This window comes from Myxine glutinosa, chromosome 5 (genome assembly GCF_964187855.1).
Source record: "Myxine glutinosa chromosome 5, kmMyxGlut1.1, whole genome shotgun sequence".
Taxonomy (NCBI): domain Eukaryota; kingdom Metazoa; phylum Chordata; class Myxini; order Myxiniformes; family Myxinidae; genus Myxine; species Myxine glutinosa.
This window is the reverse complement of record NC_136265.1, coordinates 120,490,255-120,518,130: the sequence shown is the minus strand read 5'-3', so window position 1 is coordinate 120,518,130 and position 27,876 is coordinate 120,490,255. Positions and strand designations below refer to the sequence as shown.

The window sequence follows — 27,876 nt, the reverse complement described above, 5'->3', positions numbered from 1 at the left end:
CAGGGTTGAAATGCGAGAAGAATTTGCTGAAAAGCTGTTGGCAAAATCTCAAGACCTTCTACCAACAACTTGATGCCCCCTCCACGGACAGCGAGTAACATTATCCTGGCAGCTTGGAATGCCGACCCCTTGGAAATGTAGACCAAGATCGTGGTAAGATGAGCTAAAAATAAAGGACAGCTCCACCCGACCTTTAGGAGGCTCTCACAGAACGTGTCAGTCATGTACTCATTTGTCAATGGAGATCTTTCCCCCGAACTTTAATTTCCATTCACTACGACAGACGCCGAAACAAGCGGGATTAAAATCAAAAATCCGGAAGGAGATGGCGGTGGGAGTGCGAGGGCAAATGGAAAGCTGTAAACCAGGTCACTTCTCTGTATTACGTGACCCCATGGTGCTTTCTACCTCCCCCTCAAATCCACCCCATCGACGGCTCCCGGACCACGGGTCAGTGCTACCTCGACGGCAGGTTTGGGAAGGGAAGGAATAAGTGGAAATGGGAATGTCATTGTGGGAGAATCAAAACTATGTGCTGGAGACGGGAAGTGGCGAGATAGGTCTTCGTCCCACGGAGTATCCGCTCACAAGGTCAGCTTCTTCGGTTTCTCCCACGGGAACTCGTCCCGGCCAAAATGCCCGTAGCAGGCGGTCGCTTGGTAACGGGGGAATTTCAGGTCCAGGTCCCTGGCGGAGGAGATAAAGCCACAGAAGATGAAGGACAAAATACATTGGGAAAGCCCTCCGTCGCTCACAGGAAGAGGAATAGAGCATTGGACGACGTCACCAAACCATACCTTACAATGACTCCGGGACGAAGATCAAAGTTTGCAATAACGAGCTCCAGAAGCTCCGATTCCGAGAGCTCAGACGTTCCATAGCTGAAGATGGAGACCGACAATGGGTGAGAGAGTCCGATGGCGTAGGACAGCTGCAAACAGGAAATGAAAGCTCTGAAGCAGCAGGTCAAAGGGAAGCATCAAGATAATGCAATCATCTGTTCCATGGATCATAGCTGTGACAAGTAGGTCATGCCGAACTCACCTGAACGAGCACGCGACGGCAGAGCCCCGCCTTCACCAGCGACTTGGCAACCCAGCGAGCCGCGTACGCAGCCGAACGGTCAACCTGAGGAACAACGGGGTTGCCATTTTGTTCACCCTCGTGTGGACGGTTTGATTTACCTCATTTGTACCCTCAGCACGAGAGAGAGAATAAAAAATAAATTATAATTAAATTAACGTGATCACATTTACACAGCAAGCAATGGAGGTTGGGGGGGGGGGCGTGGAGGTCAAACTGTAGAGGTGAATCTGCATAAAAGGATGTTTTAGAATTGATGGAAACATCATGAAACCAACTCAACAACCCACATGATGGCACAGTGAGAGGAGAGGGAGGGGGGGGGGGGGTGCTCAGCTAAACGAGAACGTTGGGGCTGGGGGGTGCTCAGCTAGACAAGGCAACTTGGGGGTGGAGGAGCGGCACCAGTGTGGAGTTGATCGACATATTGAGTTGAACAAAACCACCTTTGTAGAAAGTAGACGTCCAACATCCAAAGGAAACCAATAGTGGAATCCGAGGAGGACAAACTCATGCAGACAATAGATTATTACAATACTGCAGATGTGGAGCAAACGACGAAAGTACAAGCAAACATACACGAGACCATGAAGTGAAAGATAAGACAGGACGGGGATCCGTAACTAAAGCCATTTTTTTCAACGACGATGCAGATGGTTGTTCGATGGGAGTAGCGAGCCAATCCAAACGGGTACCTGAACTTTGACCCCATGACAACTTGCGTTGCATAACGCAGGTTGCTTCAGTGGCTTATCGACACGACAGCTATGTTGTCATTACAGGTTTGTACAAAGGCCAAAGATTGGTCAAAAAAAAACAAAAAAAAAAAAACATGACATTCCACCACACGGGAGGAGAGGGGTGAGGGGTGAGGGGTGAGGGGTGAGGGGTAAGGCAATCACCTTATTTTACTTCAGGAACCCCATGGACGGTGACCTTTTACTACAGGAACATCATGTCAGGTACCTTTTACTACAGGAACATCACGGACGGTATTCAACACACGTCAGGTACCTTTGAAAAGTCCTTTCCAGAGAAGGCTCCCCCACCGTGGGCACCCCAACCTCCATACGTGTCCACAATGATTTTCCTCCCGGTGAGGCCTGCGTCGCCCTTTGAAAGAAAAGCAAAACTTTAGATTTCGAGCAAGTCGGAGATGAAAGAAGGGGGGCCGGGAGGGGGGGGGGCTTCACCCGAGAGAAAAAGATTTGCCACACGTCACTCAAATTGCGTTCCAGTCTGACCTGGGGCCCTCCGATGACAAAACGACCGGACGGCTGCAGGTGCAGCTTGGTCGCGGAATCCAGGTACTTGGCCGGGACCACGGCCTTGATCTCCGCGGCAAGCGCTTCCCGCATTTCTGGCAGCGAAACGTGCTCGGCGTGTTGAACGGAAATCACCACCGTGTGAACCCGAATGGGCACGACGGCACCACGGTCTTGCCTGTACTGTACGGTCACCTGGGAAGGCGACGCAGCACGATCGCGATCAAACAAACCGACAGGTGCACACACGCGAGACTAGGCTCACGCTAGGGCTAGGGGCTCACGGGAACCTTCACACCACCTTACTTGTGTCTTCGAGTCAGGGCGCAGCCAGGGAAGGTAGCCATTGCGTCGACTCTGGGCGAGCCGTGCGTTCAGCTTGTGGGCGAGGAGCAAGGTGAGGGGCATGCACTCCTCGGTTTCATCCGTTGCGTAACCAAACATAAGGCCCTGAGCAAAGGTGGCACACACCAGGAAGCACAATTAAGAATACAAACACAAAACATGGATCGTGGCAGGGACAATGAGGTGCAGGGAAGGAATCGACGAGTACAGGAGGCATACCTGGTCTCCGGCGCCGATGTCCTCCTCACAGCGATCGCCCATGACGGACTGAGCAATATCAGGAGACTGCTCTTCCAAAGCCACCAGCACATTGCAAGTTTTATAGTCGAATCCTGGTGAGTACATAAGGTTCAGCAAGTCAGGTCCCCAACAAATACATATCGATAGATCAGGTGAGGCCACGATAGATCAGGTGAGAACCTTCAATACCTTTTGAGGTGTGGTCGTAGCCAATCGCCTTCACAGTGTCACGCACAACTTTCTGGTAATCGACGTTTGCGTGCGACGACACCTCGCCACACAGCATGACCATCCCGGTCTTGGCCACGCACTCTGCGGTCCAATACAGACAACTCGTGAAAACAACCACGCGGGTGAGGTCTCCACGCGCAACCACCAACCGCCCCCTCACCCGCTCCCAAAGCGGAAAATCTTCCGCAAACAAAGATGGGGTTTAAACACCACACAACCACAACACCACACAACCACAGTTTGCTGAAATACATTATATGAACACCAATAGAGCTAATTACCATCATTTACAACAAAACACGAGCAAATGAAGAAGAACCATCGTCCTGACTCCGCACTAATTAGTTATAATGAAAAACAACCATGAGCACAACTTTTGGAATAAACATGATCTGAGTTTCCTACAACACAGTGGTGTAAACACTATAAAAAACCCCATCGTGGGGTAATGCAGGTACACCGTGGCACGGTAAAGGGGAAAGGGTGAGGGATGGGGGGAGGGATGGGGGGGAGGGCAATGAGGGAAACAAATGGAACATGTGGGGTAGAGTGAAGATTACCACCACCACCACCACCACCACCACCACGCAAGGGACAAGAGATGGTATTTAAAATCAATCGCCACTCACCGCATGCGACACGTGCATTGGGATCCTGCTTCAGGTGAGCATCCAGGACGGCATCGCTGATCTGGTCGCACAGCTTGTCTGCAACAGGTACATCAGAAGAATAACAGGGAATCAGGAAGTAGAAAAGGGAGAACGACTACGGCAGACGAGGATACGAGGAATGAAAGGTGAAGCAAGGGGAAAGACCACGAGTCCTGGGGACCTTGAGAAATAGTCGGTAACAAAAACGATGCACTCCGTACCTGGGTGACCTTCTCCAACGCTTTCCGAGGTGAACAGGAAATGTCCCTCGCCGGGCATCATCTCCGAGACTCCATTCAGTCCAGACTTCATCCTGGGGGCGAGCGATGGGAAGACTTGTGATAATCGATCGACTTGTCGATCATTATTGTTCGAGACGGTCCATCCGTGTTGGTAGACGCATCGTTACCTGTGAGCCACGCTCAAGCGCTATTCAATACGATCATTATCATGAAACATACAAACCTTGGATTACCGTCCTTTACCATAATCATGACGAGTTTGCTACACGCACCCGACTACCGGTTCAAGGTAACACCGCAGGAACCGGATGAAGAACGTTCACCTCAAGGGATAGTCAATGCCAAGGAGAGGGAGAGGGGGGGGAAAGGGAAGGTGGAGGGTAAAAATGTATTAAAGGAGGGGGGGGGGGGGTAGACTAAAGACGGAAGGGGGGGGGGATGAACAGAATAAAGATGGGGATGGGGGGGGGTGATTACATTAAAGATGTTGGGGGGGGGGGGGTTTGACTAGACTAAAGATGGGGGCAGGGAGATGAATAGACCAAGGACAGGGGGTTGGGGGGGGGGTTGCAGGGATGAAAAATGGGATGAAGAGAATAAAAACGGGGGGGGGGGGCAGGATAATTGACTAAAAACGGGGAGGGGGGCTCAATGATGGACAGATCCAAAACGTGGTTGGGGGGGGGGGGGTTAGGGGTGGAGGGACTAAAAACAGGGGGGGGGGGGGAACGATGAGCAAACTAAAGATGGAGGGGGGAGGATGAGTAGACCAAAGAGGGGGGGGGGGGGGTTGGAAGGACTAAAAATGGAAAAACTGGGGGCTGGGGAGGGGGAACGGAGCCAACCATCTATAGGTGGTGCACATTGATTGGGGGGGGGCGGGGGGGGGTAAAACCACCAAATATACAGTGGGCATGAAGATAACGAAATACAGGTGGAGATATGAACATAAACTAAATATGGGGGGGGCGAGGGGGGGGTGAGAACCAAATACGGCAGAGTTGGATTCAAAAAACCGAGTACGTGTGTGGGGAGAGGTGGGGATGAAGGGGTTAAAAAGCAAGGCGTGGAGTGATTAAGGGAGTAAAAGGACAGAGTGAAGCACTTCCGATAATAGCCCGGGTCATGCCGACATGACCCGTGATGACGTCACGGAGCACGGAGCGGGTACTCGAGGACGACGCGAGCAATAAGAGTTAAACCGAGACGGTGTAACACACCTGCTGGACGCGTACAGGATAACAAGAACGCGTGGTCCAGCACAGTCCGAGAGACAAAGAGCTCTTCGATAAGAGACAGCGCGCAGACAGGAATAGGCAGGCAGCTCGTACATAGACACAAGTGCGTGCGAGTCGCAGAACCCACCTTGGTTTGGAGCCGAGGGCAAAATGGCAACGAGTCGCAGAGCGAAGCAACACGGGCACAAACAGGGAGCGGGTGAGACCACGACCGATAAAAGACAGGACGTGAGGACAAATCGGAAGCAGACTGCAGCACAATCAGCGCAGGACGGCCGTACTAATGTGTCGATGTAGCGGGTTAGGGAATGTGTTCCGGACAAAGTCAAATTTACAAAAAGACAAAAAAATCCTTTAGGTTTCAAAGCAACGGAGGCGGAGATGAGAAGAATGACTTTCGTCTTCGTACCGACTTATATAACACTGAAATACCACGTGATGTTTGTGTGACGCAATGGGGCGTTACCTCACGCCATTGGTCCGTTACAAAAGCTCCTCTCTGATTGGCCGGTCCGCAGTGCATGCGGCATTTCAATAAATACGATCGTGTTTTCTTATTGGTCAACGTCCGATGGAAGCCCTGAAGTGCACAAAATGATGAGATAAGCGAGATGTGAGTGGACCCAAGGATCGACTGGTTCAAGGTTGTTGATTTGCAGGATGGAGGAGGCCTGTGGGTGTTCTCACGTTGAGGGTCGTGATTGGCTGAATATGTGATTACAGCGAAGACAAGTGAATTAAATAATCTCGATCCCATCCACCAGATGACGAGGGGAGAAGAAATTCGTGTTGGTGTCTTCAAATGTCAAAACACTGGATTCCGTTATGAAGCGTCAATGCAAGCAAAAATATTTATTTGGTTATAAAGGTGCTGACGTCACATATTACCTAGGCGAACTAGGTATCTTTACAACACCTGCGTGACACTTTCAGCTCAGTGAAGCCCCGTTTTTGAAATGCTGAAGACCCCAGTACAGAGTTTAGCGAAGACCTCCTGCAGGACATCCACAATATCTCTAATTGTGACGTCACTCAAGGTCCATCTTTTCACCTGCTATGTCCGAATCCGTCCCACTAAGTTTGAGATATATTGTATGAGAGAACTAGTTAGTTAAGCTAAGCAACACGACACAATACTAGTTACACTTATTTGCTACTTGCTTTGTGATCCTGCTCCATGAAGTTTATTTATTTATTTTTTGGATACAAGATCGAGGCTCGTGAAAGAGCTAACATTAATCACACAAAAAGTCAAACCAACACACAAAATACAAAACAGGGGAGCGGTAGACAAGATGGGGAGAGAGGGGATAGGACACATACACAACATTTCAGAGCAGGGACATCGAGAGGGCTTGGGGGGAGGTGGGAGAGGTATCAAGCATATGGAAATAAGTTGGAATTTCAAAAAAAGTGTATCTGGGGTGAATTAGTGGTGGTAGAAAAGATCAAGGTTTTGGATGGGGGAAGATAAGAGATGGTGGTGAACAGCTGTTTTAAAGACCTGGAGGGAGGAGTGGGATTGAAGGGAGTGGGGGAGTTTCTTCCAGAGGCCGGCGAAAAGTGGAATGAAAGAGTGAAGGTAAGCAGAGACCTGAGATTTCGGCAGTTTAACCATCAGAGGGTTGCCGGCAGATCTAGTGCGACCTGTAGGAATATTTGGGGGACAGAGCACAGAGAGAGCTGGGGGAGCAAGGCCGGAGAGGACTCGATAGAAGACAGAAAGACCACCAACCTGCCTGCGGGGAGTGAGTGAAAAAGTTAGCTTCATCGCAGGAGATTCCAATGATTCTGAAAGCTTTGTTTCAACAGCGTGAAGCCGAGCTAGGTGTGAGTCAGGAGCACCGGCCCAGAGGGGAGAGCAGTATTCCATTGAGCTGCGGATGAAAGCCTTGTATGGGGTGAGGAGCTCAGGTGTGCCAAGGAAGGTCTTCGCACGACGGAGGATGCCCAGTCGGCGACTGGCTTTGGAGGCCAGCTTGGAAATGTGGTTTTCCCAAGAAAGATCATGGCAGATAGTGAGACCCAAAAGCTTGAGCGACAGAACTTCTTGGAGAGGATTGTTGAGAAAGTAGATGGGAGGGTTTTCCAGTTGGTCTTTTCAGAGAGACATAGTAAGAGTGTGAGATTTGTCAAGATTGAAAGACATGTTCCACTTGTTTGACCAGTCTGATTTTGTCCAGGTCTGCAGAGAGTGAGGAGGCTGCAGACTGCCGATCTGAGGGATGAGGAATGGAGCGGCAGAGAGTGGAGTCATCAGCAAAGAGACAGAGAGGATTTTCCAGAGAGTCGGGGAGAGATCATTGCTGAAGACCAGAAAAAGCACAGGGCCCAGAACACTACCTTGGGGAACTCCAGCCAGAACAGGAAGGGGAGATGAGAGAAATCCATTCAGGGCCACACGTTGACTACGACCAGAGAGGAAGTCCGCCAGCCATACGTGGAGATTTCCATGGATACCATAGGAGGAGAGTTTGGTGAGCAGAGCTGGGTGCCAGACCGTATCGAAGGCATGTGATATGTCAAGGGAGACAGCTCTGATTTCCTGTTTGGCATTGAGGACCTCCATCCATTGTTGAGACAGCAGAAGCAACATGTCCAGAGTAGAATGACCTGGTCTGAATCCAAATTGATGATCAGAGATCAAGCCATTGGAGAAGAGGAAGGATTTGATATCCGAAGCACAAAGAGGTTCAAAAGAAAGGTTCACAAAGGAAGTCGTGTGTTGGTTGAATCATCAATCTGCCTCGTGACGCCATTGCCCTACCAACGATACACGATGAGCACCTTCCTACCCAAGACTCTACACTAAACAATTCCAATTCAGTAAAATGTAGGAATTGTCGCCCAGGACCGACTACTTGCATACACCTAGTACCTAGTAGACTTGTTCTCCGATAATAATGCATTTCCACTTCTGTGGACCACTCACTTCTGTCCTGAATGGTATTCCCAAATTGGATAATCTCTCCTCTCCCTGTCAAGGCTGTAGTGCCCCAAAGCAGTGTTCTGGGCCCAGTCCTCGTCCTGATCTTCATCAATGATATCCCTGAAAAATACGAAAATCCTGTTTATCTATTTGCTGATGACCCTCTGCCGTGACATTCCTCATCCTTCAGACAGGTAGGCTGCAGCCTCTTCCCTCTTTTCAGACAAGCAGGTCAAACACTTTGAACATGTCGTTCAATCCCAACAAATCTCACTCTCTCCCTTTATCTCTCTCCGAAAGGACCGTCTGGCAAACCTCCCGAGCTCCCATCTACTTTCTTAAAAAATCTTCTTGAGGAAGTTCAGTCATTCAAACTCCTGGATCTCAGTATCAGCCTTGATCTTTCTTAGGCAACCACATTTCAAAGTTGGTCTCCAAAGCAGAATCCGACTGGGCATCCTCCATCACACAAAGTCCTTCCTTGGTACACCTGAACTCCAATCCACCTGCAAAACTTTTATCCACAACTTAATGAAGTACTGCTTTCCCCTCAGGGCTGGCTATCTATGACTTCTCCATCACAAACAGGTCGGTGGTTTCTCTGTCTGCTACCACCTCCTTCCTCGTCTTGAACCCTCTGATCTTTCTGTGGTTTGCCCCCCTCTGTCCTTTCCCCAGGTTTCTGCAGGGCTCGCATGGTTTACTATCAACCCCATTCTGGTGAAGCTACCTAAATCCAGACACTACTCACCTCCACTTATTTTTTTCCTCTTTTTCTCCACTTATGGAATCAACTTCCACATCCTCTTCAATCCAATTCTTCCCTCCAGTTCTTCAAGACAGCCATTCACCCCCATGTCAGATGGTAGCCAATCCAAACCATGATCTTTTCTACCCTCATTAACCTCACACAAATACCTCCCCCCTTCCAATTTTCTGTCCTTGGAGTTTCCATCTCTGCCCATTTTGTCCACCCCATGCATACGCGTTTTGTGTCCTGTTTTTGTCTGTTACGTCCTGATCCGTTCCGTGTACTAGTACTAGCTCTTCCACGAGTCTCGACTATGTATACAAAAAAGAAGCTGTGCCAGGTTCCGTGATAAAGCAACTGAAGTATTTTTTTAAATACATGGTCTAGGTTTGTGGAAGAGCTAGGACACAGAACAGATCAGGACACAACAAAGCAAATGAATCAGCAGGGTAGAGGGAGAAGGAAGACGGAGACCAACAAACAAGGGATGCAGGTGACGATGAGGGTTAGGGAGAACTTAGGGGTGAACAAGATGGATACATAAACAAAGTTTTGAGAGGGGTGGGAGGTGGTTTAACAGGTGTAGAAAAGAACATGGTTTTGGATGGAGGATGACCTGAGATGGAGGTGAACAGCTGTTTGAAGACCTGGAGAGAAGTACGAGATTGAAGAGAGCATGGAAGGTGGTTCCACAGGCAGGAAAAAAGAGGAATAAATGAGTGGAGGTGAGCAGTGGTTCAGGATTTAGGCAGTTTCACTAGGAGGGTGTTGCTGGTGGACCATATGTGTCCTGTAGATACCTGGGGAGGTCTGGGGGCAGGGGGGGACAAAGCACGGAGAGGGCAGAGGGTGCAAGACCAGAAAGGACGTGGAAAAGACAGAGACCACCAACCTGTCAGTGATGGCGAAGTGATAGGCCCATACCCCATTATAATCAAAAATGATTGGTTGTCCATTCAAAAATGACGGATCATCTCAGGTCAGATGTTCGAATCACTGAATGGTTGTCCGACACACCTGCAAATTGTTCATTAATCGCTCAAACAATGTTTGTTAGATCACAGTGTACATGTACGTAATCTCGTTAAAACGCCCTTTAGTATAACATCGTGTCCATGCTTCACTATCTACCGAAATATGATCGAGGTCTCTGTACTACCTTCATACCCCCACACGAATGAACCTGAACAGGTGCGTCATGGCATGTGTAACATAACACCCCACCTTTAAATGTTTTCGACTCAAACTCCATTTGAGAGATGGAAACATTTCAAGGTCTGGCTCGAGCTAAACATTGCTTGTCGCCACTTCGTATTAGCATGCAAGGCCCGAGCTGTACATTGCCATAATGCTTGTGTAATGCTTTTGCAACATCACAATACCGACTACCGACCTGCACACAGCATCGTGTCCCATGATACGGGAAGGAGAGAAATCTATCTCTGTCTCTCTTTCCCTAACAAGACCCCCTTACTTCTCCAGGACGACAACCCACCCCCATCTCTCTCTCTCTCTCTGACCTAAGCCACTGCTGGAGTCAGCAAGAACTGAAACCGAGAGGGAGATGAGTCTTGGAACGATAAACAACTATAAATAGAGAAACACGAGGTGTGCAGACTTCATTGGAACCCATAGGATGCTGTTGTTGGACTGGGAACGATAAACAGACCAAATAGGGAAAATGATGGGTTTGGTATGAAGAGTTCCACTGGATCACATTGACTTCTGTAGCAAGGATACGATGGAGGATCAGTTTCATTGTGGATCATACTGGTTCATGATACCCACTGCTCATCGTGTGATCCATTTGACCTCTGAGATATGGGAAAATAACATTCCGGACTCGGTGATGAATCCAAAGTACCAGTTGATAGGGCATGCCAACTGTTTTTTGTTTTTTTTATACAAGGGCCCAGGCTCATGCTGAATAAGAAAGGGCAACAGGTTCACTAAGCCCCAAATGGTACAGGGTGGTGGGTGATGGACAAACATCACACGCTGGGGATCGGCCCACTCACGGGCCGCGTAGCTGTGGCGGCTCTGGCCGGATACAAAGCCACAAAAGCATGAAGCTACTGTCTGGTGTGTTGAGGCAGAGCCTTTGGAGGCAAAATACACGATTATTGGCAATGTCACAACAACAACAACAACATGCATTTTAAGGCCATTTTCCCTGCAAGAGCGGGGGTTAGCCTTGCGGTCCCCATGACGATCTTCTCCATTTTGCCCTATTTTCTGCATCTCTCCTTGTTAACCCCCTTGCCTGCATTTCTTCTTCCACCATCTTTAGCAAAGTCTTTCTCGGTCTTCCCCGTCCTCTTCTTCCTTCTACATTCATTTCCATCACTCTTCTCAACCAGTCACTTTCATCCTTCCTCAACACATGACCAAACCATCTCAACCTGTTCCTCTTCACAGCATCAATCACAGGCTCTATTCCCATCATCTTTTGCAATTCATCATTTCTCTTCCTCTCTCTCAACGATACTCCGCACATCCACCGAACCATTCGCATTTCCACCCTTTCCAGCCTTCGTTGCTGCTCTACGTTCTTGTGACAATGGCAATGTGACACGTAACTTGCATTTCAACTCAGAGCGATTTTGCCACAGAAGCAATATTTCAAGACCAGTTGGGGGTATGACAAGACCAGCATGAACACATAATAATGATACTTCAGTGCAGTTCATGATTCTCGATGATAGATTCTATACAGCGTTTGATTACATGATTGAACATCAGCACAAAAACGAATTATACTGATATTGTCAGAAGGGATCGATTGATTCTTCAGTACAAAATGAATCGATCAATGAAAAGCTGAACCTACTATAGAGAGTACATAGAACACGATACCCCGCGCAGTGTTCAAGTATATACTTCAATTCTAATAAAATAATGATTTTAAGGATGGTTAAAAAAAAATCCGGAAGTTTAGCACTACTGAAGTTTTATACACCACCATTATACACTGAACTAATAACACGACGTTGAGAGTTTAGAAGATGGAGATCAGCATCTTCCATACTCATATCAGCACACTCTTCTTCTCGTACATGGTGCAATGTAATTTGGATGCAAAATTTGCTGTACTAGTGGAGCCAAGGTTTTTTGGCATCCTAATACCATAGGTAACAAGACTAGAGTTGGTTCCATTTTTTTCAACGGCGTCTTCGGCGGCCATTTTGAATTTCAAAATGGCTGCCATATTTTGGACTTTTGTACATATCTTTTTACATAAAAGACTGATTGACCATTTTTCTGGCATTTCTATAATTCTTTGTACAGAAAATCTACTGGAACACTTTTATCCAGTCAACAAAAATTCTTTGTGAAATATCAGCCATCTTGAAATTCAAAATGGCCGCCATTTGAACTTATTTTCTATGTTTCAGTTGCACAAACATGCAATCCCACGATAAGTGAATCTATTAATGGAATTGTATTGTCATGCTATGCCAAAGTAGTGTTAATGTCACTATCAAGAAAAACTGCAACCCAAAGGAAGGGAATAGTGGTCATCTTGAATTTCAAAATGGCTGCCAGATTTTGTAAGGTAGCTACTACCATTAAAATATAAAATAACGTTGTGTAGTCTACCTGTATATACTAACCTCTTCAGACAATAATGCAATACATTTTGATAACGGTCAAGCAAAAGTCCATTTGTACCAAGTAAAAGTCCATTTGAAGACATTTCAATTTTGTTTGTAGCAATGTCACAATATCTGCATCTAGTTATCATCATCAGGGTTTTCCTCAGCTTGATGCTCCCTAACACCAGTGTTAGCACATTCCTCGTCCGCTCCACATTCACACGTCTCCGTGCATGAAAGATTGTTCTGCTTACAGGTACATCTTCTTGAACATTTGCTTATTCCACAGCCGCACCTGACAAGCTCAACTATAGATTCAGGTGCTATAGGAACAGCTGACAGGAGAGGAAATGGAATGTTATCTGCAGCACATGACCAGCCCAGCTTGAAAGGGTCTGGAATATCTGGATCTTCCACAAGGTCTTGTTCCAAATATATTCTTGCATGTGAGCCCTGAGAATATGCTGATACCAGGCACCAGCAGTTGGAGGGATTCTGTCTATCCCCCCAGATTGGTTCTTGAAACGTTTCCATCTGAGTTTTCCAGCTGTTTAGGACAAGTCCCTTTTGGTGCTCATCAGCCGACACAGGAACTGCTCACATCCTGAGATAACACCTGCAGATGGCATCTCTTCAGTACCAAGTTTTTTTTTTGTTTTTTTTTTGTATACTGAATCGAGGCTCGTGAAAGAGCGAACATTTATTTCACAAACAAATCAACCAGACAAACAAAATATACAAAAAGAGGGAGCGGAAGACAAAATGGGGAGAGAAGGGGAAGCACACAACCACAACATTTGAGAGCAGGGAGAAGTGTGGGAGGGAGAGGGCTTGGGGGCAGGAGGCGTGGGAAGGGGGGGGGGGGGGGTGGAGAGGTATAAAACACAAAGGGACCGAAATTAGCGGGGGTAGAAAAGATCAAGGTTTTGGATGGGGGAGGATAAGAGATGGTGGTGAACAGCTGTTTTAAAGACCTGGAGGGTGGAGTGGGATTGAAGAGAGTGAGGGAGTTTGTTCCAGAGGCGGGAGAAAAGAGGAATGAAGGAGTGAAGGTGAGCAGAAAGTCTTGATTTTGGCAGTTTAACCATAAGAGGGTTGCAGGCAGATCTTGTGCGACCTGTAGGAATATTTGGGGGACACAGCCCAGAGAGAGCTGGGGGGGCAAGGCCAGAGAGGAGTCGGTAGAAGACGGAAAGACCACCAACCTGCCTGCGGTGAGTGAGTGAAAGGCCCTTGGAGTTAGCTTCATCGCGGGAGATTCCAATGATTCTGAACGCTTTGGTTTCAACAGCGTGAAGACGAGCTAGGTGTGAGGCAGGAGCACCAGACCAGAGGGGAGAGCAGTATTCCATAGAGCTGCGGATGAAAGCCTTGTATGTGGTGAGGAGCTCAGGTGTGCCAAGGAAGGACTTCGCACGACGGAGGATGCCCAGTCGGCGACTGGCTTTGGAGGCCAGGTTTGAAATGTGGTTTTCCCAGGAAAGATCATGGCAAATAGTGAGACCCAAAAGCTTGAGTGACAGAACTTCTTGGAGAGGATTATTCAGAAAGTGGATGGGAGGGTTTTCCAGTCGGTCTTTTCGGAGAGACAACGTAAGAGTGTGAGATTTATCAGGATTGAAAGACATGTTCCATTTGTTTGCCCAGTCTGATTTTGTCCAGGTCTGCAGAGAGTGAGGAGGCTGCAGACTGCCGATCTGAGGGATGAGGAATGGAGCGACAGAGAGTAGAGTCGTCAGCAAAGAGATAGAGAGGATTTTCAAGAGAGTCAGAGAGATCATTGATGAAGACCAGAAAAAGCACAGGGCCCAGAACACTACCTTGGGGAACTCCAGCCTGAACAGGAAGAGGAGATGAGAGAAACCCATTCAGGGCCACACGTTGACTACGACCAGAGAGGAAGTCCGCCAGCCATGCGTGGAGATTTCCATGGATACCAAAGGAGGAGAGTTTGGTGAGCAGAGCAGGGTGCCAGACCGTATTGAAGGCACGTGAAATGTCAAGGGAGACAGCTCTAATTTCCTGTTTGGCGTTGAGGACCTCCATCCATTGTTGAGAAAGCAGAAGCAGCATGTCCAGAGTAGAGTGACCAGGTCTGAAACCAAATTGATGATCAGAGATCAAGCCATTGGAGAAGAGGAAGGATTTCATATCTGAAGCAATGATGGATTCCATGACTGCTGATAATTGGGAGAAGGCTGATTGGTCTGTAGTTGCTAGGATCTGTTTTTGCACCTTTTTTGTGCAAAGCGGTGATGTTGGCTGATTTCCAAGCAGATGGCAGATGACCTTGAGCAAAAGAGAGGGTGAAGAGAACAGAAAGAGGGAGTGAAAGAGCGGAAGAACATGATTTTAGGACTCATGGTTGAGCCAATGCAGTGAGTTCATCTGGTGTTGCTTCATTAAATGCCTTGAAGGCAGATTTTTTGCCTTTACTTCTTATGTGCCCAAATGTGTCGCACCCTGTCATCTATCTATAATGCCAGTAATCTCTGTGTGTCTGTCTGTGTGTCTGTGACCGCTGTTTCTCGACAACCACGGGTCCGATATACTTTTAACTTGCCAGGTATATTGCTGGGAACCCGAGGATGTGCCTTTTCAAGGTTTCATATTAATCGGACAATTACTTACCGAGCTATGTCCAAAAAACGATTCAACCAATCAGAGAGCAGCGAACGATCGCGTGTGCCGAACGTGGCGGGCACACTCTGCCTCGGATGGCACATTTGAGAGCGTATTCATTTATTTCACGTTTGCAAACTATGTTGGCGTTAAACTATGTTTTACAACTAATAAAAACGAATTTGCGATTCATTCGCTTTCCTGCGCGTTTGTGCACGCGATGGCGATTTCTTTACCAAACTCCGGAAGCCGTTCGCTTTGGACCAAACCATTGCATGTAAATAGAGGGGGGGGATTGTCACCACTCGCAAGCCGTTCGCTTTGGACCAAACCATTTCATGTAAATAGAGGGGGGGGGGATATAATTTTAGATATAGATATAGTACGGGCATGCCCTAGTACTATGAAACCCGGGAAGTGCTGCAGATTTTGATGGACCAAGACTGTCATATATTGGTTTCAGCAACACTTTTCTTCTCTTGTCACCTGTTCCGAAGGAAGCAGTTCTCTTGTCACCTGTTCCCATAAGCATGGTTGTCCGAGGACCCGAAGATGCCATTGAAAAAAATGGAACCAACTCCAGTTTTGTTCGTTAGGGTGCAGGGAAGGTAAAAAAGCATTGGTTCCACTAGTATAGCAAATTTTGCACGCACATCAAATAATTCTAAATAACACCATGTACTATTCACCCCGATACTGCAACGTCTCACATACCACACACTCTGATGATTATAATCATAATTATATATATATATATATATATATATATATATATATATAAATAAATATATATATATATATATAATGGTATCTGTAATCTGGTTCTCCAACCTAATGAGCGGAAAACATGACGTCATCGCCATGCACGTCCGCCTTGCCTGCAAAGCTCCAGAGGAACCATCTAGCATTATTAGTAACTTTAGTAACTATTTTAGTAACTTTAGTTTAGTAACTTTAGTAAGTTACCATTATTAGTAACTCCCAACCGCAACCAGGTCGACTCCATATGATGAGTGGATACCAGAGATAACGTCACCGCGTGGCAGGCAGTGCGTATCGCTCCCAGCAAGGTGCAGCAGCAGCTGTATGGGACACCTTGCTGGCGGTTCTCCACTGATGATATGAAGGTCGCATAGTGACTGATTATATATATATATATATATATATGTGTGTGCAGCGTCTGTCCTGTCCTGTGTTGTCACTGAACTACTTTCTCAAACTTTTGTGAAATCGTACCAAACTTCTGGTATGCACATATCTCTCCCGTCGGTATGTCCTATGGGTATTTTTTATTTATTTATTTATTGGAATTTTTTTGGATTTTTTTTTTTTTTTTGAACTTCAATTGTTTATAAAATCTGATATCACGTATATTACAAATACATTTGTGCAACATAATTGTTTGAATTATGATTGGTTTAAACCATGACAAAACGGAAACTCAGGTACAGTCATTATTCTCAGCTAAAATAAGCCCATTCCTCAGTAACGACGCGTGGTGAGGCGAGCGCAGCGAGCCGAGTCAAGCTAGTATATATATATTGTCGCGATCCCGGCTGTGAAATGGTTCCCAGCACGGAATACGGACGTTAATGTCCGGGCTTCAAGTAGTCCACGGAGTGGACAGAGAGAACTCAATAAACACAATTGTGTTTTAATCGGCCTTCTAGGGGTAAGGCACGATGCTTTATTGGCTCGATCACAAAACCATGAAAGGTAACAAAAATGGAATAAACTGCACAAGGCCTGCAGGAACTGTCGGCAACAGACGCTCCAAACAGGACGCAGGTAAGATCACTCGCGGCTCCAATCGACGATCTCCGGGACTCGGAGGGTAACAGGATGGAATTCACCGCACAAGGCCGGCAGGAACGGTCGGCCAGCAGCTCCAACACGAAGCAGGCAATCACTCGCGGTTCCAATCTACGAGATCCGGGAATCACTCGTTCTCTTCCGGAGTTACTCGCTCGTAAAATACCGAACTGTAATCGACCAGCCCAACTCGGCTGTCGTGAGGATTCAAGGAAAGCCCTTTTGAGATTTCCCACTCGGAGCCTTCGAGCCGCGTCCGTTGCACAAGATGGCGACCGCCCTCTCTCGACTCTCCACCAATCACGTGCCGAATCGCCTCCCGATCGCGTGAGGCTCCAAGGAGGCCACGTCACGCGGTGGGCGGGGCACCAAATCTGGGTGAGAACAGGTGGTTTCACCGGTGGTTTCTCACAATATATACATACATACATACACCACACACACACACACACACACACACACACACACACACACACACACACACACACACACACACACACACACACACTTATTGGAAGTATTATGAAGGTGATTTGTGTTCAAGTATACAATTCAATTTATATAAAGATTTAGGGAGGTTTAAAGGCAAATAAATAAATTAAATTTTTTTTTTTTTTTTTTTTTTTTTTTTTTTTTTTTTGTTGTATACAAGATCGAGGCTCGTGAAAGAGCGAACATTAATCACACAGAAAGACAAACAGACACATAAAACAAATAACATCGGGAGCGGTAGACAAGATGGGGAGAGAGGGGGAAGGACACAAACACAACATTTGAGAGCAGGGACCGAGAGACATGGAGACATCGAGAGATCTGTGGGAGGGAGAGGGCTTTGGGGGGGAGGCATGTGAAGGGGGGGAGGCATGTGAAGGGGGGGAGGCATGTGAAGGGGGGGGGGTGGGAGAGGTATAAACATATGGACACTGCCAGGATTTCCAGGAAATAAGTTGGAATTTCAAACAAGGTGGATCTGGGGTGAATTAGTGGGGGTAGAAAAGATCAAGGTTATGGATGGGGGAAGATAAGAGATGGTGGTGAACAGCTGTTTTAAAGACCTGGAGGGAGGAGAGGGATTGAAGGGAGTGTGGGAGTTTGTTCCACAGGCGGGAGAAAAGAGGAATGAAAGAGTGAAGGTGAGCAGAGAGCCGAGATTTCGGCAGTTTAACCATCAGAGGGTTGCTGGCAGATCTTGTGCGACCTGTAGGAATATTTGGGGGACAGAGCACAGAGAGAGCTGGGGGAGCAAGGCCGGATAGGAGTCGGTAGAAGACAGAAAGACCACCTACCTGCCTGCGGTGAGTGAGTGAAAGGCCCTCAGAGATAGCTTCATCGCGGGAGATTCCAATGATTTTGAAAGCTTTGGATTCAACAGCGTGAAGCCGAGCCAGGTGTGAGGCAGGAGCACCAGCCCATAGGGGAGAACAGTATTCCATTGAGCTGCGGATGAAAGCCTTGTAAGTGGTGAGGAGCTCAGGTGTGCCGAGGAAGGACTTCGCACGACGGAGGATGCCCAGTCGGCGACTGGCTTTGGAGGCCAGCTTGGAAATGTGGTTTTCCCAAGAAAGATCATGGCAGATAGTGAGACCCAAAAGCTTGAGTGACAGAACTTCTTGGAGAGGATTGTTGAGAAAGTAGATGGGAGGGTTGTCCAGTCGATCTTTTCGGAGAGACATAGTAAGAGAGTGAGATTTGGCAGGATTGAAAGACATGTTCCACTTGTTTGACCAGTTTCCTGGGTGATTCCTGGTTTTACTGCTGTTTTACCCAATGTCTATTACACCACCCTATCTAACATATTCTATTAGCGATTCGTACCTGTTTGTGTCCTTCATGACATTCTTAAAAACAATATTTCCTGTTTGGAATGATTTTAAATTTTGTTTGACTGCCAGTCAGACAGGGTAAAAACAAATCGCACCCGTGTCCGAAGGAAGCAGTTCAGTTTGGCATATTTAATATGAAATTGGCAAAGCCTACAAACGAACGAGACCCCTTAGAATGACCCTTTAGGACCAATTAGAATTACCCTGTATGACCAATTAGAATTACCCTTTAGAATTAAACATGGTGGGTTAGAAATCCTCTTCTTCATTTTTTGACAGACGGACATAGCCAAATATTGAAGCGGCTTCGCCGATTAAAAATCTCACTCCTCTCTGTAGGTACGGTTGGGACAAATTCAGAATTTCTAGAGTGTTGAAAGTTCCCAAGAGCACAGTGAGCTCCATCATTAGAAAATGGAAAGAATATGGAACTACCCAAACTCTTCCTAGAGCTGGGCGTCCGACCAAACTGAGCAACCGGACAAGAAGGACCTCGGTGAGAGAGATGACCAAGAACTCAATGACCACTCTGACAGAACTACAGAGTTCCTTGGCTGAGATGGGAGAACCTGCTAGAAGGACAACAGTCTCTGCAGCACTTCACAAATCTCGTCTTTATGGGAGAGTGGCCAGACGGAAGCCACTCCTGAGAAAAAAGCACATGACAGCACACCTGGAGTTTGCAGAAAGGCACGTGAAAGGCTCCGAGAGCATGAGGTAAAATATTATGTTGTCTGATGATGAAAATTTAACTCCGTGGCCTGAATGCAAAGCACTATGTCCTGCGGAAGCTGAGCACAGCTCATCGCCCATCTACCACCATCCTTACAGTGAAGCATGGCAGTGGCAGCATCATGCTATGGGGATGCTTTTCAGCAACAGGGACTGGGAGACTTGTAAGAACAGAGGGAACAATGAATGGAGCGAAATACAGGCAAATCCTTGAGGATAACTTGCTTCAGTGCAAAAGACCTTAAACTCGGGTGAAGATTTACATTCTAACAGGACAGTGACCCCAAGCATACAGCCAAAGCAACACTGGAATGGCTTCAGAACAAGACCTTGAGTGGCCCATCCAAAGCCCAGACTTGAATCCCATTGAGAATCTGTGGAAAGACTTGAAGATTGTTGTTCACTGACGCTCCCCATCCAACTTGACAGAGTCTGAGCAAATTTGGAAGGAAGAATGGGAGAAACTCCACAAATCTAGAAGTGCAAAACTGATACACACATACCCAAGACTCAAAGGTGTAATCGCTGCCAAAGGCGCTTATATGAAGTATTGACTCAAGACATTGAATACTTATGTAAATTAGATATTTCTGTATTTCATTTTTAATTGCTTTGTAAGAATTTCTAAAAAAACAAGATCGATAGTCTAACAACGGCGTAGTTGATAGCTTGGATTTGTTGAGTGGAGGATCCACTGTCCCCCTGTCATGTGACCAGATCTTCAGCTCTGATTGGTGGACGTTTGTGATGGTCATACGAGTACATACATAAACCAGACGGACAGACAAATGCTGTTCCAGATGGCACTGTCTCACATTCCATCTACATCAACCTGAAAGCTTCAAGACCATCTTGTGAGATAGAATTCCTGAAGCGATGTTTGACGAAACAACATTTGTAGAAACTCCGCTCACATGCTAGCCGTGAAACTGGTAGTGTCACTAAGAACTTGCAGCATCGTGTATACCTACATACAATGTGTGATGAGCACTGAAATACGTTATACCTTTTCTAAAACACGATTAACAGGACACTGCACAATCTTTACAAGAATCAAGGTGTTGTGAAGATTCTCTCTCGTTGATGACAACCTGTGTGAGTATCTCTCATTAGGTTTACTCTCCATGAAATAGAGAGGAAACCTATTATTGCTGCCAGAGTTTTTCTTCTTCTTATTCTTCCGCCCTATTTTGCACCTCCAAAAACTTCATAATTAATGTTCTCAGCAACCGCTGGTCGGATTGACAGGAAATTTTCATAAAATGATCGTCTCTGCTCTGAGAATTTTTTAATGCTAACTATGACGTCATAGGTCACGTGGTATGGGTGCCATCTTGTAAAACACATTCAACTTTTCCCCTCTGTATCTCCGAAACCGTTCAATGGAAAAATTTGAGGAATGGCTCATTCTAAAGAACTCTGCAATGGGAACAAAAAACGTGTGTCGAGTATATTAAAAATGCTAACGTTAAGAGGTTAGAATTCGTCAAACAAAATTTTTTCTCCCCCGAAAATGAGATTTTTCCCCCAGATGCTTAGTTAAAACAAACTCAGAATGCAACAAATTTCGAAGTCAAACGTCACATGGTTCGGCCGCCATCTTGTTTTTCGTGAAAAAACACAAAAACCCCTTTTTCTCCGCAACGGCTGAACGGATCGACCCAAACTTGGCATGCATATTCGCACACCCATGACGAACAAAAAAGCCTCCGAGCACGATGTCATCCGACACATGGTTTCAGAGTTATGACATTTTTAAGCTCAAACTAGAAATGGTATCACCTCCATAATTTGTGAAGATATCGAGTGGAAACTTTACACAAATGTTCCTCATGGGGGATGTTTCAATGTTACTTGAGACGTTTTGATAAGCCACATGGTTTGGCCACTAAATAATGGAAGGTAAATTTTAAAAAGCTCGTAACTCTTGAACCACTGCATTGATCGACTTGAATTTTTAATGCAATGTAGATCTCATCAAGCAGAACAAGTGTGCAAAATTTCAAGATAATTGGATGTACGTTCTCGAAGCTATAAGTCTTTATTGTTGAAAGAAGAAGAAACGCACCATTTTGTCCTCCAGGACGTGATCACTATCACAGGATCTCCCGCGCGGTCATTTGAACCTCAAATAAAATTATAATTTAAGATTTGTCAATAGAAGAGGTATATTAACAAACGAATGAAACAGATTTGGTCAAATTCTGACTTTTTTTAAACTCGATCGCATTTCACACAAAGTTGTGCAAAACTGAAGAAGAAGAAACCTCGTTTGGCTTCTCAGATAAAATAAATAATTCTGTCTGCAATTTCAGGTTAATTTTCTTTTAAAAATCGCTTTTTCTGCAATCAGTGCATGGATTGACGTGTGGATGTGTGTGTGGGGTGGGGGGGATGTGTGTGTGTGTGTGTGTGTGGGGGAGGGATGTGTGTGTGTGTGGGGGGAGGGATGTGTGTGTGTGTGGGGGGAGGGATGTGTGTGTGTGTGGGGGGAGGGATGTGTGTGTGTGTGTGTGGGGGGGGGGGGGGGGGGTGTGTGTGTGTGTGTGTGCGTGTGTTAGGGATGGGGTGTGTGTGTGTGTGTGTGTGTGTGTGTGTGTGTGTGTGTGTGTGTGTGTGTGTGTGTGTGGTGGGGGGGGAGGGTGTGTGGGGGGGGGGGGTGGGGGTCTGGGGATGTGTGTATGTGTGTGTGTGTGTGTTTGTGTGCGTATGCATGTGGGGATGTGTTTGTGTGTGTGTGTGGATGTGCGTGTGTGTGTGTGGGGGGGGGGGGGTGCGTGTGGAGGAGGGGGGGTTGGATGTGTGTGTGTGTGTGTGTGTGTGTGTGTGTGTGTGGAGGGGTGTGTGTGTGTGTGTGTATGGGGGGGAGGGAGGTTGGGGTGTGCGTATGGAGGGGGGTGGATGTGTGTGTGTGGATGTGTGGAGGTTGGGGGGTGTGTGTGTGTATGTGTGGAGGGGTGTGCGTGTGGGGGGAGGGGTTTGTGTGTGGATGTGTGTGTGTGTGGATGTGTGTGTGTGTGGATGTGTGTGTGTGTGTGTGTGTGTGTGTGTGTGTGTGTGTGTGTGTGTGTGTGTGTGTGTGTGTGTGTGTGGAGGGGTGTGTGTGTGTGTGTGTATGGGGGGGAGGGAGGTTGGGGTGTGCGTATGGAGGGGGGTGGATGTGTGTGTGTGGATGTGTGGGGGGAGGGGTTTGTGTGTGGATGTGTGTGTGTGTGGATGTGTGTGTGGGTATGTGTGTGTGTGGGGGGGGGGGGGGGGTGGATATGTGTGTGTGTGGGGGGGGGGGGTGCGTGTGGAGGGGGTGGATATGTGTGTATGTGGGGGGGGGGTGCGTGTGGAGGAGGGGGGGTTGGATGTGTGCGTGTGTATATGTGTGCGTGAGGACGTCTGTGTGCGCGCGCGCGGGCGTCTGTGTGCGCGCGCGCGGACGCCTGTGTGCGCGCGCGCGGACGCCTGTGTGCGCGCGCGCGGACGCCTGTGTGCGCGCGCGCGGGCGTCTGTGTGCGCGCGCGCGGGCGTCTGTGTGCGCGCGCGCGGGCGTCTGTGTGCGCGCGCGCGGGCGTCTGTGTGCGCGCGCGAGGACGTCTGTGTGCGCGCGAGGACGTCTGTGTGCGCGCGAGGACGTCTGTGTGCGCGCGAGGACGTCTGTGTGCGCGCGAGGACGTCTGTGTGCGCGCGAGGACGTCTGTGTGTGCGCGAGGACGTCTGTGTGTGCGCGAGGACGTCTGTGTGTGAGAGGACGTCTGTGTGTGAGAGGACGTCTGTGTGTGAGAGGACGTCTGTGTGTGAGAGGACGTCTGTGTGTGAGAGGACGTCTGTGTGTGAGAGGACGTCTGTGTGTGAGAGGACGTCTGTGTGTGAGAGGACGTCTGTGTGTGAGAGGACGTCTGTGTGTGAGAGGACGTCTGTGTGTGAGAGGACGTCTGTGTGTGAGAGGACGTCTGTGTGTGAGAGGACGTCTGTGTGTGAGAGGACGTCTGTGTGTGTGAGGACGTCTGTGTGTGTGAGGACGTCTGTGTGTGTGAGGACGTCTGTGTGTGAGGACGTCTGTGTGTGTGAGGACGTCTGTGTGTGTGAGGACGTCTGTGTGTGTGAGGACGTGTGTGTGTGTGAGGACGTCTGTGTGTGTGAGGACGTCTGTGTGTGTGTGTGGGGGGGGGGGTGTGCGTGTGGAGGGGGGGGGGGTTGGATGTGTGTGTGTGTGGATGTCTGTGTGTGTGGGTGGGGAGGGGGGGGGAGGGGGTTGGGGTGTGCGTATGGAGGGGGGGCGGATGTGTGTGTGTGTGTGTGTGTGTATGTGTGGAGGTGGGGTGTGTGTGTGTGTGTATATGTGGAGGGGTGTGCGTGGGGGGGGGGGGGGGGAGGGTTGTGGGGGTGTTTGTGTGTGTGTGTGGATGTGTGTGTGGGTGTGTGTGGGGGGGGGGGGTGGATATGTGTGTATGTGTTTGGGGGGGTGCGTGTTGAGGAGGGGGGGGGCTGGAAGTGTGTGTGTGTGTGTGTGTATGTGTGGAGGGGTGTGTGTGTGTGTATGTGTGGAGGGGTGTGTGTGTGTGTGTGTGTGTGGAGGGGTGTGCATGTGGGGGGAGGGGGAATGTGTGTGTGGATGTGCGTGTCAGGGGAGGGGTGTGGGGGTGTTTGTGTGTGGGTGTGGATATGTGTGTATGCAGGGGGTGTGAGGAGGGGGGGTTGGATGTGTGTGTGTGTGTATGTGTGGGGGTGTGTGTGTGTGTGTGAAGGGGGGGATGTGTGTGTGGGTGAGGGTGTGTGTATGGGGGGATGTGTGTGTGGGCGATGTGTGTGTGGGGGATGTGTGTGTGGGGGGATGTGTGTGTGGGGATGTGTGTGTGGATGTGGGGGGGGGGGTGGATATGTCTGTGTGTGGGGAGGGGTTGGGGTGTGCATGTGGAGGAGGAGGGGTTGGATGTGTGTGTGTGTGTGTGTGTGTGTCTATGTGTGGAGGGGTGTGCGTGTGTGTGTATGTGTTGGGGGTGGGGGGGGATGTGTGTGTGTGTGTTTGTGTGTGTGGATGTGCGTGTGTGTGGATGTTTGTGTGGGTGTGGGGAGTGGGTGGATATGTGTGGGTGTGGAGGGGTGTGCATGTGGGGGGAGGGGTGTGGGGGTGTTTGTGTGTGTGTGTGTGTATATGTTAGGGGTGGGGGGGATGTGTATGTGTGTGTGTGTGGAGAGGTGTGCATGTGGGGGGAGGGGTGTGGGGGTGTTTGTGTGTGTGTGTGTGTGTATATGTTAGGGGTGGGGGGGATGTGTATGTGTGTGTGTGTGGATGTGCATGTGTGTGGATGTCTGTGTATGTGTGGGTGTGGGGGGGGGGGGTGGATATGTGTGTGTATGGGGGGTGGGTGGGGTGTGTGTGTGGAGGGGGGGACAGATGTGTGTGTGTGTGTGGAGGAGTGTGTGTTTGTGTGTGTGTGTGTGTATATGTGTGGAGGGGTGTGCGTGTGGGGGGAGGGGTGTGGGGGTGTTTGTGTGTGGGTGTGTGTGTGTGGGTGGGTGGGGGTAGGGGTAGGCAGGATGTGTGTGGGTGTGTGTGTGTGTGTGTGTGTGAGAGAGTGTGTGTTTGTGTGTGAGTGAGTGTGTGTGTGTGTGTGTGTGTGTGTGTGTGTGTGTGTGTGTGTGTGTGTGTGTGTGTGTGTGTGTGTGTGTCGGGGTTATATCCAAGGGGGTTGTGTCAAAGCATGTCCAATGAAAGTGGGGTTGTATCGAAAGTGGGGTTGTATCAAAAGTGGGGTTGTATCAAAAGTGGGGTTGTATCAAAAGTGGGGTTGTATCAAAAGTGGGGTTGTATCAAAAGTGGGTGCGAGTAAACCGGTCATCACTGCCAGCAGTTTTAAAGTGGCATTTCTAGTTCAATTTGATCTTCATCACAAGGGGGGGTGGTGGTAGTGGTGGTCAGATGTGCACTTTATACCTGGCCAGCATGCTACCTTTCAGTGAGCCCCACTTTGTAATAACACAAAACGAGTAAACAAGGGGTCCAAGAGGAACGGAATGGAATGGAAAACAGCGAGTGTCGGAAGAGATGGATGTGCGAACTGCGAAGCATTCAAGCCCAGATGAGAAAGTTTACAAAGGAGTATGTGCATTATTCAAAACCACCATGCCCACCTATATGACAAACATTTTGGTAAATTATATCAATAGCAAAACTCAAAACAATGGGTTTGGGGAAGGAGGAGGTGAGGGGGGGGGGGGGGGTGGGGGATGAAGTACTTCAATAAGCAGGTTTCCTTTTTTTTTTGTAAACTCAAGGCTCATGGAAGAGCTAAAACATAGAACATGTTTTCCCCTGATGCTCCCCCTTCCTCTTCATTAACGGTATGGACCTCAAACATCCGGGGCCTTCGTTCAAACTTAACTGATCTCTCCATACAGGTTGCTTCTGTCAAACCAGACGTGATCTGCTTAACAGAAACTTTCCTCCTTTATGATGTCTCTGATTCCATAGTATCTCTCCCGGGCTACTCCCTCCTCCGGTATGATAGACCTGAGCCTCGTCCTGGAGGCGGGGTTGCTATCTTTATCAAAAACTCTCTTCCTCACTCGCCCTGCACTGCACTCTCTCCACCTCACCCCCAGGAATACCTCTGGCTACGGCTTCCCCTTCGCTCCCACCTCTTGTTCATATGTGTGTTGTACCGTCCACCAAACAGTGATGACTCCATCTACATCTCGCTGTCTGATGATATGGACCAACTTCTATCTACTCATCCCAACTCTCTCTTCCTCATATGTGGTGATTTCAACTGTCATCATGCCAGTTGGCTGGGTGTGGGTACCTCTCTCACCAGCCATGGCTCCTCAGCAAAGGACTTCTGCGACTCACTGGGACTGACACAATCTGTCAATTTCCCGACCCGGATCTCAGTCAACGGAACATCTTCTCTTCTGGACTTGGTTATGACTAACTTCCCTGAAAATGTCTGCTGCTCTTCTTCTGCTCCGATCGGATCATCTGATCATGTCCTTGTTAAAGTGGACATCTCTCTGACCATCCTCAGGGAGCCTGCTCAGCGTAGACGAGTCTGGCATTTCACTCAGGCCAACTGGCACGGTCTTCAAGCAGCCATCAATCATCTGGACTGGTCTCCCATCTCTACCACCTCTGACATCAACTCATCCTGGGAATTCTTCCAAAGTAAATTGCTCTCTCTCATGCACAGATTTATCCCATCTCGTCTTCAGTTGTCATACCCTTCCTCCCGTCCATGGTACACGGAATCTTGTGGTGAGGCTGTTGCCCAGAAACAACTTGCCTTCGTCTCCTGGAAAGCAAATCCAACGGAAGGAAATCTCATTTCCTTTCACAAAGCCCGAAACAAGTGTGTGTCCACCCTCAGGAGAGCCAGGAAACAATATCTCTCCGTTCTCAAGACCGAACTCTCTTATCTGTCTCCCTCTTCCAAATCCTGGTGGCGTCTGGTCAAATCCGTTTCTGGTGTTTGTTCCCCCTCCATCCCCTCCCTTACCTCAAACGGCTACACAGCTGACTCCGCACGTGAAAAAGCTGAATGCCTCAACTCTGTGTTTGCCTCTAAATCTTGTGTCCCAAACCCATCCCTCTCTGTACCCACCATACCCAGTCGTACCCTGCTGCTCCTGGACTCCGTGTCCTTTCCTCCTGACAAGGTGGAAAAGTTTCTGTCAACCCTCGACTCTGATTCTGCAACTGGACCCGACGGCATCAGCCCACGGGTCCTAAAATCCTGCTCTGCTGCTCTATCTCAACCTCTCTCTGTTCTCTTCACCCTCTCTTTTGCTCAAGGTCAACTGCCATCTGCTTGGAAATCAGCCAACATCACCGCTTTGCACAAAAAAGGTGCAAAAACAGATCCTAGCAACTACAGACCAATCAGCCTTCTCCCAATTATCAGCAAAGTCATGGAATCCATCATTGCTTCTGATATGAAATCTTTCCTCTTCTCCAATGGCTTGATCTCTGATCATCAATTTGGTTTCAGACCAGGTCACTCTACTCTGGACATGCTGCTTCTGCTGTCTCAACAATGGATGGAGGTCCTCAATGCCAAACAGGAAATTAGAGCTGTCTCCCTCGACATATCACGTGCCATCGACACGGTCTGGCACCCCGCTCTGCTCACCAAACTCTCCTCCTTTGGTATCCATGGAAATCTCCACGCATGGCTGGCGGACTTCCTCTCTAGTCGTCGTCAACGTGTGGCCCTGAATGGGTTTCTCTCATCTCCTCTTCCTGTTCAGGCTGGAGTTCCCCAAGGCAGTGTTCTGGGCCCCGTGCTTTTTCTGGTCTTCATCAATGATCTCTCTGACTCTCTCGAAAATC

General features: G+C 48.3%; 1 protein-coding gene across 1 annotated transcript; it reads right to left on the bottom strand.

Moving 5' to 3' along the window:
- Positions 1–228: 228 nt before the first annotated feature.
- Positions 229–5,742, bottom strand: LOC137427167 (S-adenosylmethionine synthase). Its single transcript, XM_068116396.2, has 11 exons — positions 5,422–5,742; positions 4,036–4,127; positions 3,794–3,871; positions 3,123–3,245; positions 2,913–3,025; positions 2,655–2,798; positions 2,328–2,543; positions 2,098–2,196; positions 1,045–1,128; positions 798–931; positions 229–687 (listed from the first exon to the last, which is right to left on the bottom strand). Exons 2-11 carry the CDS (start codon positions 4,124–4,126, stop codon positions 585–587), a joined length of 1,185 nt encoding a protein of 394 aa, XP_067972497.1. The 5' UTR covers position 4,127; positions 5,422–5,742; the 3' UTR covers positions 229–584.
- Positions 5,743–27,876: the final 22,134 nt, after the last annotated feature.